This window comes from Zingiber officinale, chromosome 8B (assembly GCF_018446385.1).
Source record: "Zingiber officinale cultivar Zhangliang chromosome 8B, Zo_v1.1, whole genome shotgun sequence".
NCBI lineage: Eukaryota > Viridiplantae > Streptophyta > Magnoliopsida > Zingiberales > Zingiberaceae > Zingiber > Zingiber officinale.
In genome coordinates, this window is record NC_056001.1 from 11,930,087 (window position 1) to 11,944,823 (window position 14,737).

Here is a 14,737-nt window from a genome sequence, read left to right on the forward strand (position 1 = left end):
TAGATTTTATTGCCCATCCATCCATTCATTCATTTATTCAGTATATCTATTTTTTTTTTTTTTTTTACTTTTACGTTTTTTTAATAAAATCAACTAATTGAGTGTTATAATACCCATCCACGTTGCACTACATTGCAATATCTTGAGTATTATAATACTCACATTACATTAACACTGATGTGAATGCCCTTATGTCAATGCTTTGTTTCTTCTTTATATATCAACTTATTGTTAACGGCTATTTTTACTTTGAGGAACGGATTGAGAAAGGAAAGAAAGTCCCGAAGGACAAAAAAAAAAAAAAAAAAAAATCCAGGGAAGAGAAAAGAAAAAGGAGAGAAAATTAAAAAAAAAAACCCTCTCAATGGAAGATAAGAAGGAAGAGGCCGTTCGTGCGATAGGCCGCTGGCCCGCTCGCGCGCCTATGGCTGAGCGCCTCCGACCACTTGCAGGCAACACCCCCAGCTGCCCGCTTGCTCCCGGGCGAGCATGAGACCGCCTGCCAAGTAAACGAGGGAAAGGAGGAAAGAATAAACAATCCATATGTTTTTATGAAGTAAAGAAAGTCCTTAGTTTTCAACTCCATCCTTTCAAGTAAAGAAAGCATTAATTTATACCTATTATAGACGAACAAAGAACAAATGGTAGAAGTTGAAAGGCATACCCCAATCAGCTAGGCACAAAACTATAATCATACGCAAACGAGAACAAATTTACTCGTCATAATTGCTAAACATTAATTAACAAAAGAAACGCCAATAAAGTGCGATTAAGCTAGCAATGGCCTCATTTGTATTTTTATCTTAATATCAAATTCTTGGCAGCATAGTATTCGGTTCCCTCTCAGCAGGTTTGAAAATTTGGAAAGAACAAGTCAATGTTTCATCAACAATCATCATGGCACCAGCGTTATCAAATTCTCCACAATAATTGGGGGCTGAAAATATCGTTACAAGCTGCTTGTCAGCAAAGAATTCATAGCCGTCCTCCACAACCTGCAAAAAGAAAAAAAAAAAAGTTTGACATTTGAAGAGTGATTAAAGTTCACAATAGAAGAAAATGTTGGCATTTCACCTGATGTGCTCTACATATAAGATCTAAATCAAGTCTAGACAGGAATTCTGTAAGTGTATCAGCCCCAAAGGTCCAAGAGACACCTCTATCATTCTCTCCCCAACCTTGAGCATCTCTTCCAGGGTCAGCCCAAAGTAAGTCACATAATAAACCACCTTCAGGGACATCAGTTGGTCGAGGTAAAGATTTAATCTGCTCCAACCGAGAAAGTTCCGGAGAAAGGCCACCGTGCATGCATAAAATCTTATCATCTACAAGAGCAGCTACCGGAAGGCAGTTGAAACAATCACCGAATGTCCTCCAAAGTCTCACACTGAATCGGCGTTTGCATTCGTCATAAAATCCATATATTCTATTTATCGAAGAGCTTTCATGATTCCCACGCAAAAGGAAAAAGTTTTCTGGATACTTGATTTTATATGCAAGAAGAAGGCAAATTGTTTCTAAGCTTTGCTTTCCTCGATCAACATAGTCGCCCAAGAATAGATAATTTGCAGCGGGAGGAAAACCACCATACTCAAAGAGCCTCAAGAGATCACTGTACTGACCATGAATATCACCTGATTTTTTTTAAAAAAAAATACTAAATCAATAAATGCCTTACAATAAAACAATCATGAGGAATATCACTCATCGAGTAAATGCAAAGCATTCAGAGATTATATATCCGCTTGGTGCTATGATGCTTCTAAATTAACTGCAAGGGAAGATGTAGTAGAATGACCATCCTTATCCTGAATCAACACTGAAGTGAAAAATAGTAGAATGACCAGCCTTATCCTTGCCAGAATTCAGGTGACAATTGCATGATTTTATCTTCAGATTCACCTGAAGACCCTAGTTACGGATCGTCTTATGTTCCAAAAATGCAAAGCTGTAAAATAAATCGGAAGGGAGGCGGGAGGTGACCGCAGATCTTTACGGGAGCTTCAAGCTCCAGAAGGTTAGGCTGAGCGAGGAAGATGCCCCGGGCGACGACGCAGAGCAGGTGGATCTCCGATTCCGCAAGCTGGACTAGCGTCCCCGGTTTCGCTTTCCGCACCTCCAGCAACCGGCTAATGATATCGTCGAGCACATCCGCATCCATTGCGATCGGCGAAACAAAGCAAAAAAGCAGAGCTGCGCTGTAGAGATAGATAGAGTCTGGGGAGGAGAAACAGAATAGACAGGATGCTGGACACCGACAAGGAATAGCAGAAAGGGATGCGGGGGTTCCAAGGCATCGACGATGCAGTAGAGGCGCCGAGTGATAGCGGGCGGCGCTAGGTGCTATTGTTTATCGTCCATCGATTAGGTTCCAGATTCGGACTCGACATGTAAAACAAAACAATACTGAATTAGACGGATAGAGCTAAGTAGAAAGTTGCCAGAAAGAATGTTAACATTGCATGATTTATTTAACGATAGACTTATTAAAATATTTAGAATTCATTGTCCCCTTTAAAAAATTGTCCAATCCGATTGTGTGATTCATGGAAACAATCTCCATCGCTTTAAAAATCGCCAAACAAGAAAAATAATCTCGATTCACTGTCTCTATACAAGCTAGTCTTGTTGCCCTAAATTATAATGTACAAAAAGGGACTAATTATTTGTCCAATAAGCCTATTACTCGCATTGACTTCCAAGCTTTTCTAAGACAATAACTGCCTTCGAATTACTTCTTCAACTGCAAGTGTTTTCAGGTGACCCGAATAGCCATCTGGCAAACGACTGGATGGGCCCAATAATATGGGACTCGTTCTTCTTCCAGAACCAGATTGCTGCGTTATAATTCTCATTGCGAATGACCCTTGTAGCTGCTCCCCAATCGTGCTTTTCCATCTCCTCGCGTGCTGCTTTAGCCATGGCTTCTCTGAAATCATTGCGGGAGAGTAGCTGCTCGACCTTGTGCACACAATCATCTAGATCACCTGGCGAGAAGAGGAAGCTGGTTTTTCCTTCATGGTCCTCCGGTATGATGTCGGGAATCCCACCTGCACGAGCTGCGACGACGGGAGTGCCTGATGACATGGACTCCAGCACAACTTGGCCAAGGGTCTCAGACTCCGAAGGCATCACGAACACATCCCCGCTGGCATACGCCTGCGATAGCTCCTCACCTTGAAGCATGCCCGTGAACACAGCAGACATACCTGATAACAACTTCTCTAGTTCAGCCCTGTTTAAATGGGCAAACCGTATAAGAAGTCACAGACGCATGTTAAAATTAAATCAGATCTCCAGTTCTACATGTGTGCGAAGAGATCATGTTTACAAATCACTGCTATAATCTAAGAGATCATTGTCAAAAGAGTCCTTGTTTAAGCTCAGAAATTAAGTCCAACAAATCATAAATTATTGCACTACCGAAAAAGGCATGACATACGTAGCTTGGGAAGGAAATGTTGTAGTGTTTTACCTGTATGGTCCATCTCCTATAATTGCAATTCTTACTCCCGGTAGCCTGTCCATAACCCTGATCAATCGAACTTTAAATATGAGTTACTTGTGGAAGTGACTAATGAGGGTAAACATGATGTCCAGAAGAAACAAATAAATTGATGTAATCGTAATTGACTTTCTAGTTCATAAGCTCATGTTTCAACTTTGATGTCATATAATTGAATAGAATATACAGCAAAAACTCGCTCAAAGGTAAAAGTAGCATAAATGTTACCTTTTGAGAAAATCTAAATTTTTTTCTCTTCCTATACGTCCAACATGGATTAATAGTGGTTTTTCTGGTTGCCCGTTGCTGATCAATGAGAACAATGAGTTTAAAATATATCACATTTATAATGTTCATGCTGATGTATACTATGTACTTCAGCTAATAGCTACCTGAGCCTCGCCCGCATTTCACTACTACAATAACGAGGATGGAAGCTTTTGGAATCAATACCCTTATTCCAAAGTCGTATTTTATGAGCTATAGGAAAAGGAACAAACGGAAAAGAACGCAAAATAAGTACAGGACCAGATTAAAATGTCTAGTGAAGCTTCTAGTGGAAGAAGTCTGACCTTCTGTGACATTATTAGCTACGAGGTCTTTAATAGTGGCAGCTGAAGGTACCAAAGTAAGATCAGCAGCTCTATGAAGGAACCCTTAGGAGGGAGAAATAGGGTGATATGTAAGTAAGATAATAAGAGACTACGATATTTTCAAAATAATTAAAATAAAGTGAGAAACTTACTTATTACCATCCACATGGGCTCGACAAACCAACCCCATGTATATCTGGGTATATATCTACCATGACAGGAGAGAATGTGTATTTTAAGTAGGGACAGAATAATAGCTATGAACATCACAATAAAGATAATGTCGTATATATTGTTGCTCCACAAGTTTCAAAAATTTCAGCTGATAAAATTTCAGCAATCAGCCATACATCATATAGAGACGACAAGAAGCGGAAGGATGTTTATCAATTCATTTTATCTAGGATGCCAACAATCTAAACTAAGAATTGCAGAAAAAGATGCATACCAGTTCCTTTGCCCTAAGATTTGAGAAGTAATATCATGTAAATTTTGACTAATGAAACCCAAATAAACTAGAAGATTAGGATAATTGAAGTGCATCTTTTCTGCAAAGAAAATAATGCAAGTGCTGTGAGAGACTGGTTTTCTATCAACATATCAAGTTATAAGCCTAAGCTTCACAGATGTGAACATATCAACATGGGGTCAAAATGGCTATATTGATTTGCCATACCCATTGGTTATTGGTGTCTGTCATGTTCATTTTGCATAACTGCAAGAACAATTAGGCCAAAAAGAGAAACAGAAGTTCCTTAAGTTATTTAAGGCACATTTGAAGCACAAATTTGGGAGTGAAAAAAATAGGAATTAGGATATAAGTCTCAAAGAAGATATGAAGTGCTTTAACGAATAATAAAAGCAAGCGAGAATTCATGTTAATTGAGGTATGCAGTTTATTCTACCAAGTTTTAGAAATAAAGCCACATACAATATTTCAGACGAAAAGTACTTTGGATTAGAAATTCAAGCAATCTGTTGTTTAAAAAAAAAGAATTTGACATCTAACATTTATATCAATGAGTAACACTCAATTTTCTATGCAGCAAAAGAAAATTACCTACTTATGTAATGGATGAAAGGTCAATTAGTAATGTCCTTGTTGTTGCAGTGAATGAACTTCAAACTATTATACTAATTCTAACAAACTAAGCAGAATTCAGAATGGATATGTGGCAATCAGTCACTGAAGAAGCTTGCTTACTTTGGAATATGAGTGTGGTATGACATTACTATAGGAATGGAGAGCATCTTGGCAATTGCCAGAGCACCAAATACCTGAGATATTAAACTAAATTTTAGTAGAAAATTATGTAAAGGTATCAAAGTCTTCATTCATAGAACATCTTAGAAGTAAAATTAACCATGATTCCTGGTGAAGATGCATGGATAATATCAGGCTTGAACTTTGCAATTTCTGAAATGATTCTTGGGCTGAGGGCCAATGAAAGAGGAACATTGTTGTACATTGGGCATGGAAAGCTAGCACAAAATTTCAGAACCATAAGAACAAAGCGAATGAATAAAATAGTATAGACAATGGAATCTAAGAGATGTAAACAATGCAATCTAAGAGATGTAGATCATGGAATGGAAGAGATGTAATCTTAACTCTAGAGGTAGGAAGGTTGCTATGTAAACAGTGCCATTCACATACATAAGTTATTGGTGTAAGGAACTAGGGCGCTAAACACGCTAAAGTGTAGCGGAAAACTTCTAGTTCCTTTCCAGAAATCCATGCGAAGGGAAATACAAAATACATATACTAAGTTTCATGATAGGTATACCTTTGATGCGTGCACACGAACTCCAGACAGCTTGGATCTCATCACAATCACACATTCGCGCCTCTATGGTATCCATACGAACAAGCGTCTCATCCATCTCACGAACTCAAGAAGTGGAGAAGAAAACTACCTAAGGTTGTGCTAGCAACCAAGCAAGGTAATTTCGGTGGATAAAGGAAGAGCGGAAGAAGACAATGAACACCTTACAATTAAAAAAGGGTAGTCCGGTGCACGAAGCTCCTGCTATGCAGGTCCCAGGGAAGGATCATTGTACGTAACCTTATCCTGCTTTTTACAAGAGGCTATTTCCAGGATTCGAACTTGTGACCTTTTGGTCACATGACAACAACTTTACCGTTGCGCCAAGGCTCCCCTTCAATGAACACCTTACAATCAATGACCAAAATTCCTCCTTTTGTACTCCCATGGAATACCAAAAGTCTATTTGGCTCTTGATCTCCCTTTTGCCTCTTGATCTTCTTCATGAATTGACTCTTAGTCATCTTTTATGAAGAGTCTTTTGGTCAAGTCAAAATTGACCTTTCCTCTTGGTGAATTCAAGTTCACCCAATGAGTCTAACTCATTGATTCTCATGCAATTTCAAATTCAATGAAACACCATTTCATTAATTCGAATTGACTCCATGAGTCTAGTTTGAATTGGACTCAATCCAATAATTAGATCCAATCGAGTGTAACTCAATAAGCCCAATTCGGATTAGACTTGATCCAATGATTTATCATATGAACTCATCTCCAAATCTACTTGTTCTTTGTGTGTGACCCAATAGGTTCTCGTAACGTTGGTAATGTATCCAAATCAACATTTAGATATATAAGCAATGAGTGACATCTAGCAAGGTATCATTGCTACCCAAGTGACGAGAAAGTCGAGATCCGACCTAACCTGTCTGTGGCTATTATCTTGTATGACTTGGTCATTTTATCTTTGATATCTAGATTGATCAATGAGGCATAGATCGTGTCATCCTCTTATTAATCTTCATGTTTCTTGATCTTTAAGTAGACACACTAAAATAAATAAGCTCAATATCACATATTGACTCATTTGAGCATAACCATGCATTCTTGTGTCCTACTAATCAAAGGGCCCACAGATATCACTTCCGTTATATGGAAGAGATATATCTCATCTACATCACTCACATCCATCCGCATAAGTTATTGCATACCCAGTGATCAACTTTATAGTCCACTCTGTTACAGGTGATGTTTGCCGATACCAAAGTATACAACGCCTTATGTAGGTAACCGTAGTGACTTCAGATCTAAGGACTATTTATACCAATAGTCATATGAGAATATTTATGACACTCGTATAACGATCTATCAAACATTCTCATGGTGGGTTATTCAGTATATATTCTCTAATATATACCCATGTGTCAACTTGATATCTCATATCCATGACTTGTAAGATTAAGTCATTCGTTGACCTACATGCTAGTCTCAACGTATTAATATTGTCCTTATATATTAATGCTTGACTAGGAATAATTAAGAGTAGTATTCTATGTATATCTACAATATCTCACTATCAATTCAACCAATTGATATATTGCAGATTAGAACCTACTACCCTATGACATTATTATACTTATTCATTTGGCACTGAACTGAAATAAATATAATAACCATCTTTGCCTTTTATTAATTAATAAAATATGCTACAAAAGGAGCCCTTTACAATTATCTCATAATTGGTACTAGGGCTAATACTAACAATTGGAAGTTCATTCTTACAACAAGTACCCACCTAAGTTATAGGATGCATCCATATAACAGGGTCTGAAGTAGCATGAGTGATTATATTCATATATAGCAGTGTTTTAAAAATCGACCTAGGCGGCCACCTAATGTTAGGCGCCTGCCAACCACACCGAAAACATGCTAGTCGGCCAGCCTAAGCGGCCTTGGCGCCTAGGTGGGATTAGGCAGCCCTAGGCACCGAGGGCAGATCCTCTGGACCGCTTTTTGCGGTCCAGGGGATGATCCCTTAGCATAGATTGGTGAAATGAATGGCCCCCATTCATAAAATAGGTGGGGGCCATTCATCCCCACCAATCCACATCAAGGGACCATCCTCTGGACCGCAAAAAGCGGTCCAGAGGATTCGGTTGCTAGGCACCCGCCTATGTGAGATTAGACGGCCTTAGGTGCCTACTAATCGGTCAAATCGTCTCGACACTGCGGAAATAGTGCAGGGTTTTCAATTTTTTTTAGTTTGGGCTTTTAAACTTAAAGCCCAATTAAAAAAAAAAACTGAAATGTAACCTTTTGTATTGGACTTAAGTTTTATAAGCTCTAAATTTGGTCCAATAAGGAAAGAAATAAATTGGATGTCAACATGTTGAACAATTTAGTATTTGTCTAATTTAATACTAGATTGTTGAACAAACAAAAAGAAAGAAATAATGGAATGTCGATGTCCTTCTTGTAAAAGATGCTTCAAATGCACAAGGTTGGATTATGGATGGTGGATGATGGGGAAGATGATAAAGTTGAACTAGGTTCCAGGATCACTTGGTAAATGGTTGATGAAGCAACTGGAGTAGATAAAAATCTACAACCCCGAAGAAGCTCTAGAGTGATAGAATTTCACGGGGATGATTTTACATCCGAAGAAGAAGAGGAGGATCACAATGATGATATTGAGTTTGTGTCCAATGGAGAACAAGTTGTTGAAAATTATGAAAAAGTAATATAAATTTGTAATATTTAATTAGTTGTGTAATTTTAAAGTCATTTTAAATTTGATGTTATTATGTTGGAGTTATAGAATGTGATTTACCGCATAGCAACGCCTAGTCCCCGCCTAGGCGATCTAGGCGTTGGTTTGGCGCCCGACTAGCGCCTAGAGAATTTTAGAACCTTGATATATAGAAAACTTAAAGATGCAAAAGATACTCACTAAAACGTTGATTTGAGATAGAAATGATGTACATATACCAGATACAGCTTCTTTCACTTTGGACCATACTTACCGCATCAACCAAGCAACACTAACTTCAAGTTGTTGGTCAGCGGAGTGCTAGACCAATTAAGAACATTTTTGATATAGCAACTATAAGCCTATATCTTATAGATATGGTGTAGGGCTGGGAAATATTATCATTAGCTACATACCTCAGTATATCTGCAATGTCTAAAGAACATATTCTCAGAAGCAATACAATCCCACTTTATCATTCTAAAATTAGATCAGGACCCATTGGAATTAGGTGGTCTACTAGTGACAATCCAAATTGACAATAATGTGTAATGTACCCCTCTTATCAGTTCCATACTGAAACATATCGTAGTTAAGTCCCGAGACAACTATATAATAGACATGTTCAGAGACAACTATATTATTTACTATGCCTCTGGAATATTGCCTACTGGATTATTTATCATGTATGTCAGACTAGAAGTTCAATTTCAGCAATACATCAAGATACTGGATTAGATTAGGCCATGGTTGATCAATCCATATTGTGGTAATATGACTGGTAGAGTTGATTAAGGTTATGAGTATTTTAACGAGTGGGGACTCAAGATTTCTTTGTGCAAAGTAGGAAATCGAACAACCTAAAAAATTCAAAGTGTGGTATATTCTAAACGTGGAATATAAAACAACATAGTATATATTCTAAACAAGAAATAGTCCACAGTAGAAAGTAGTAAAATATCAGAAAGCATATTCTAAACAAGATATCAAGAGCCAATTGACTTCAACTGACATAAATCATTCATTTTTATGTGACATTCTATATGCATCAAGCAAGGGATTCATTAGTTAGGTTACCTTCTAGAACCAATAATTTTTGCACCATGGAATTCTTGAGGCGCACCTTCATGGGTTGTTATAACTATAACCTAAACCAAACATAAAGAAGGAAATCATTAGATTTCGGTATTATAGTGAAAAAGTTCTCTTTGTTCCTCATTGAACATATTCTTGTTGAATTAGTCGCATGGACAAAATAAACTACTTTTTAACATATTTCCACTTTGATTTAAGATGAGATATGCGTGTAATACATCTATGTAATATAACCGCAGAACAAATAATTTCAATATAGATTTGGACAAGGAACTACTCACCTCATCCCCCATTTCACGCAAATTTTTGATAAAATTCTGAAAGCGATTCTTGTATCCAGAGATATAACTGTCAAACATAAAGAGACAGATTTAAAAGCCAACATAGTACCAATAGCTAAGTATGTTAGCCAAGGTATAAAATAAAAGAAAATACATAATTTTGCTAGAAAAATGACAAAATAGCAAAGTAAGGCTGAACATATAACCCAGGGTAAAATACATAATTTTGCTAGAAAGTTGACAAATAACAAAGCAAGACTGAATAATATAACCAAGGTTAAGTGCAACAATGCATTTCGACTATAGATATAGAATTAGGTATGTTTTGCTGAAATCTATCCAAAAGTAACAAGATACTTTGTCTAATTAAAAACTCCCAATTTTCTTTATTTTAGGGGAAATGTTTGACCTAAGTAGAAGAGACTACTCCTTAAACTGACATTAAAATTGAGATAAAATAAATTCAGGATGGAAACAGTTACTTAAAACAATGCGCAGACGGAGGCAAATAAGATCCCTCATCCAAGAAATATTCACCTCTAAATCACCGAAGCATCTAGAATAAAATTTCTTGGTTTATTAGACATGCAAAATCAAATAGACAAAAATAAGTGGACCAAAACCATAGAGGCAACTCACTTAAGTAACAATAATCACCCCAACCAAGGAAACCACTTACAAGATCCCTTAATCTCTTAACTTAATCTGGCAATAACTCAGTAAGTAATGTGCTACATCAAGCAGAAGGAAATTTAACCAAGCAGCAAAGACATCCAAATCACAAAACCGCCTCAAAATTCCATTGTTTTTGGCAGTTAATAAGGAAAAGAAAGAATTTATTTTTTTGCTGGGATCGCCGCATCTAACCTGTACGCAGCTCATCCAAATAAGAACCATATCCAACATCCGTTAGAATGGTAAACAACTCCTAATTTTTCTTTTAAGAAAATTAAATAAATTTGTTTTCTCACAAAAAAAAAAAGAAGAAATTTGACCAAACAAACAATCATAAACCATAAGGAAATCCATCCAGGCAACAAGGACCGATCGCCTTGGGCGCCAAGTTTCATGATCCGAACTCATCGGCAATCAACCAAAAGAATAAAAAGGGAAAAAACTGAGATTAAACACGATTCGGTGTACTGAAGCAGCATGTGTGTTTTACTTACGCGAAGGGAGAGGGCTCAACGAAGAGAGCAATGCGGCGCGGCTTGGCGTCGGTCTCCTGGTCTTCCAGCAGAGGAGGCATCTCCTCGTCCCCCATCAGCGGCTCCTTGATCTCCTCCATGGTCATGGATCTGCAACTAGCAGACCAGAAAACTCCGGTCCACCCCCTTTCAACGCGCAGCAAGAGCCAAGTCAAGCACCCCACAAGCAAAAAAAGGAAACAAGCAAGATCGGGATCGAGAAGAGCAGATTTGCAAAAACAAAACTAAACTAATTAGAGGCGAAGGGATCCATCAAGCGCAGAGCTTGTGATATTAATTCGACGAGAGCATATTCTTGTGTATGATCGAATCGCGACACGAGCATATGCCTTGCGCTCTCTCTCCTCGAATCAATTTGACTGATGGTTCCCTTTTTTTACCATCTTCTGCCGTCACGAATCAGCACATGACAACTGTTCGCCCGTCGGCTCAACAATAGAATTTTTTATCAGATCTTTTGTTCGTATCCTAAGTCCTGACTTAATTCACGTGTTGTTAGCGAAGATGACGTTAGTACCACGAGTTAATAGCTGTAGCTAATTAAATACGACCCCGGAGTTCACGCGCCGTGGAAAAAAAAAAAACCTTCGAGGCCAAGCGTTGCAACAAGACTTGTTACGACGGCAACTACATAGCAAAACAGGCGAAGCGCTAAAATGCACGGATGTATACCCTGTCAATTCCGGAATTCGATCCTTATCTCAGGTAACAAACTACCCTTCACTGACCATCTCAGTTAACCTCATAGGATTCTTCCAATAAAAGGTAGAGTTTATTTATTTTATATGGAGATATGTAATCGCTTTTGAGAATAATAATTACATAGCGTGCACGATTTTGAATTAAATTTAATGTTGATAGATGATACTCAACGTTTGCATCAACTTTTTGGTTTTCGGCACATTTATTCTTTCTTTCAGTACTAGGCTTCTGGCTTCTTTTATCAATTTGCTTACCAAATGTCGCCTTGTATTATGTGTGTGTTTTTTTTCGAAAAGAGAAAGTAATATCCACAAACAGCGTTAATAACAGCATGAAGTTTAAATAAATATATATTCGAGCTTCAGAATTAAAAAAAAAATGTCAACAATGTTGAGAAATTAATGATGCTCAGGTAAATACGTACTTAGGCATGAATATGTTCCAGCAATTTATACGTATAATCATGAGCGATCGGAATTGGGCAAGAATTTTTATAGTGAACACTCACTAAAAAATGACGGACAATGCTGAATTATATGCGAAGCGACTGAAGCAAACGGGACAGGACTAAAAAAACAAAAAAATCTTGATCCACACTTATCGTATCAACGTAATGGGCTTCAAGGTGTAACTCAAAATCAATAATTAATTGTAATAAAGATGATTATGTTAATCCTAAATGTACGTCACATAATTCGTCCTTAAATTATATTAAAAAAATAAATCAAAAGATTAAATTATAGTCAACCGTCACATAACCTCATGGACAAGATATATAATCGAAAAGATGTCTAGAGTACATGAGCTAAGTCAATCTTACTATAGCAGTTGATCATGTCCAGAAGTCGAGTGAGACGAAGGCCAGGGTGCGTCGGTGTTGATGGAGTGACAACTTTGACACACCCTGTATGTGTGCGTCGGACACTTGAACCCCCCGTGGAACCAGAGGCCTATGATAACGGAACCGGTGGTACTTGGATTCTGCACACACTCAGATAAGCACACAGAGCGTTAGAGACCAAAAACCAGGATAAAGATCCCTGGCTCAGACCCTCCGATGCTCAAGTCAGGTCCTTTTTTAGCGAAGCAATATATGAAGGAAAGAAAAAAGAATTGTTGAAGATGTGTGCGGATGTGTGTGCACTTTATCAATGAAGAGGACTCTCCTTTTTATACGACTCTGCCTGCCTATTAAGCCTGCACGCTGCCAGAGAATGTCGGGTGTCAGGGTGTGTCGAGTGAGGGAGGATGTCCGACAACTTCCCATTGGTAGGAGGAAGGTTCCACTTTTAGTGTGTGGCAGAACACTGGAATATTCCATGACTCACGATAGTTATTCTTGTTGGTTGCTACTCGGAATACCGTCCTAGTTCCCTTGTACAAAAATTTGTACAAGCATAGAACTATCCTAGCTACTCATGTGCTCTACTAAAGTTAAATTTGGATTGCAAACGATACTTAACATTATTAATCCAAATTTTTCTTTAGAAGTTAAACTTGAATTGGGAACGAAACTTAACATTCTTACTCCAAGTTCAACCGATGTGATCTTCCTAAGTTAAACCATATTACAAAGTTATCAAATATCTATTTTAAATATTGGCTTCCAGGTTAAACATGGCGAGACACTAGGCCTTCTTGGGTACGAGATCATCCACCACTTTCTAGACAAAGCCTCACAAAAAAATCAGATATTTAACTTCTTACAGTAAACTAGGTTTAACTATAGAGACCTCAATAGAAACACATTATCGAAACATGAAATCGAAAAATAAAATCGATAACAAAAACGATAACTAAAATCAATAACCTCTTGTGTTTTATCGAAACATGAAATCGAAAAATAAAATCGATAACAAAAACGATAACTAAAATCAATAACCTCTTGTGTTTGGTTTTTCAAGATCTATACAAAAGATGAACTAGTTATGATGCGGAAACTAATAACTAGTTATACCTTTTGTAGCTTATAGACATCTTGATCTTCTATTGTATTCCTCTCCTTTTCTTGGACGTCGTGTGGGCGACGATCTTCCAAGAGGAAATCCACCCAAGCTTCTTTCTTTGCTTCCAAGATCCGACCACCAACTAACTTCCAAGGGATGCTAGACAAGAGAGCTTCTTTCTCTTCTTCTTCTCCTTCAATCAACCGGCCACCAAGAGATCTCCCACAACTGATGTCGTCGACCTCCAAGAGAGAAAACAAAAGGAGAGAAGAGAAAGAATAGGGTCGGCCAATGAATTAGAAGAGAAGAATAGAAGATGTGTTATAGGGTGAGGCACCCCCTCCTTCTCTTTTATAATCCTTGGTTTTGGCAAAAAAAGGAAAGTTTTAAATATAATTAAAACTTCCTTATATTCCTTTCCAATGACTAAAAAGGAAAATTTTAAAACAAAAAATTAAAACTTCCTTTTAAGCTTGTCATGGTCGGCCATATTCAAGTGCTCCAAACAAGGAAAGTTTTAAATACAAAATTAAAACTTCCTTATTTATTTCCGGTAAGATTTTTTTTTAAAAAATATCTCTTTTAAATCTCTTGTTGGTTATAAAAGGAAAATTTTATAAATTAAAATATCTCTTTTAAAACATGTGGATGGTTACCAAAAAGGAAAGTTTTATCAAAAATTAAAATCTTCCTTTTAACTACAAATAAGGAAAGATATCAAACCTTTCTCTTAATCCTTTGTAGAAAACTATAAAAGGAAATATTTTAAAATTTAAAACTCTCTTCCACATAAGGAAATATTTTAAAATTTATAATCACCCTTTTATTTAATGTGTGGCCGGCCACTTTGCTTGGGCTCCAAGCTTGGCCGACCATTGATCTTGGCTCC

General features: G+C 37.4%; 2 protein-coding genes across 2 annotated transcripts; both read right to left on the reverse strand.

Annotated features, from left to right (window-relative positions):
• Window positions 1–625: 625 nt before the first annotated feature.
• Window positions 626–2,413, reverse strand: LOC122017292 (serine/threonine-protein phosphatase PP1-like). Its single transcript, XM_042574859.1, has 3 exons — window positions 1,984–2,413; window positions 1,075–1,634; window positions 626–995 (listed from the first exon to the last, which is right to left on the reverse strand). The coding sequence occupies exons 1-3, from the start codon at window positions 2,159–2,161 to the stop codon at window positions 810–812; spliced, it is 924 nt and encodes a 307-aa protein (XP_042430793.1). The 5' UTR covers window positions 2,162–2,413; the 3' UTR covers window positions 626–809.
• Window positions 2,414–2,566: 153 nt separating this feature from the next.
• On the reverse strand, window positions 2,567–11,590 carry LOC122017290 (sulfoquinovosyl transferase SQD2-like). The gene is made up of 12 exons (XM_042574858.1): window positions 11,431–11,590; window positions 11,162–11,326; window positions 9,993–10,059; window positions 9,694–9,764; window positions 5,463–5,580; window positions 5,303–5,376; window positions 4,251–4,306; window positions 4,078–4,161; window positions 3,898–3,985; window positions 3,734–3,811; window positions 3,476–3,532; window positions 2,567–3,235 (listed from the first exon to the last, which is right to left on the reverse strand). The coding sequence occupies exons 2-12, from the start codon at window positions 11,284–11,286 to the stop codon at window positions 2,740–2,742; spliced, it is 1,314 nt and encodes a 437-aa protein (XP_042430792.1). The 5' UTR covers window positions 11,287–11,326; window positions 11,431–11,590; the 3' UTR covers window positions 2,567–2,739.
• Between the last annotated feature and the right edge of the window lie 3,147 nt (window positions 11,591–14,737).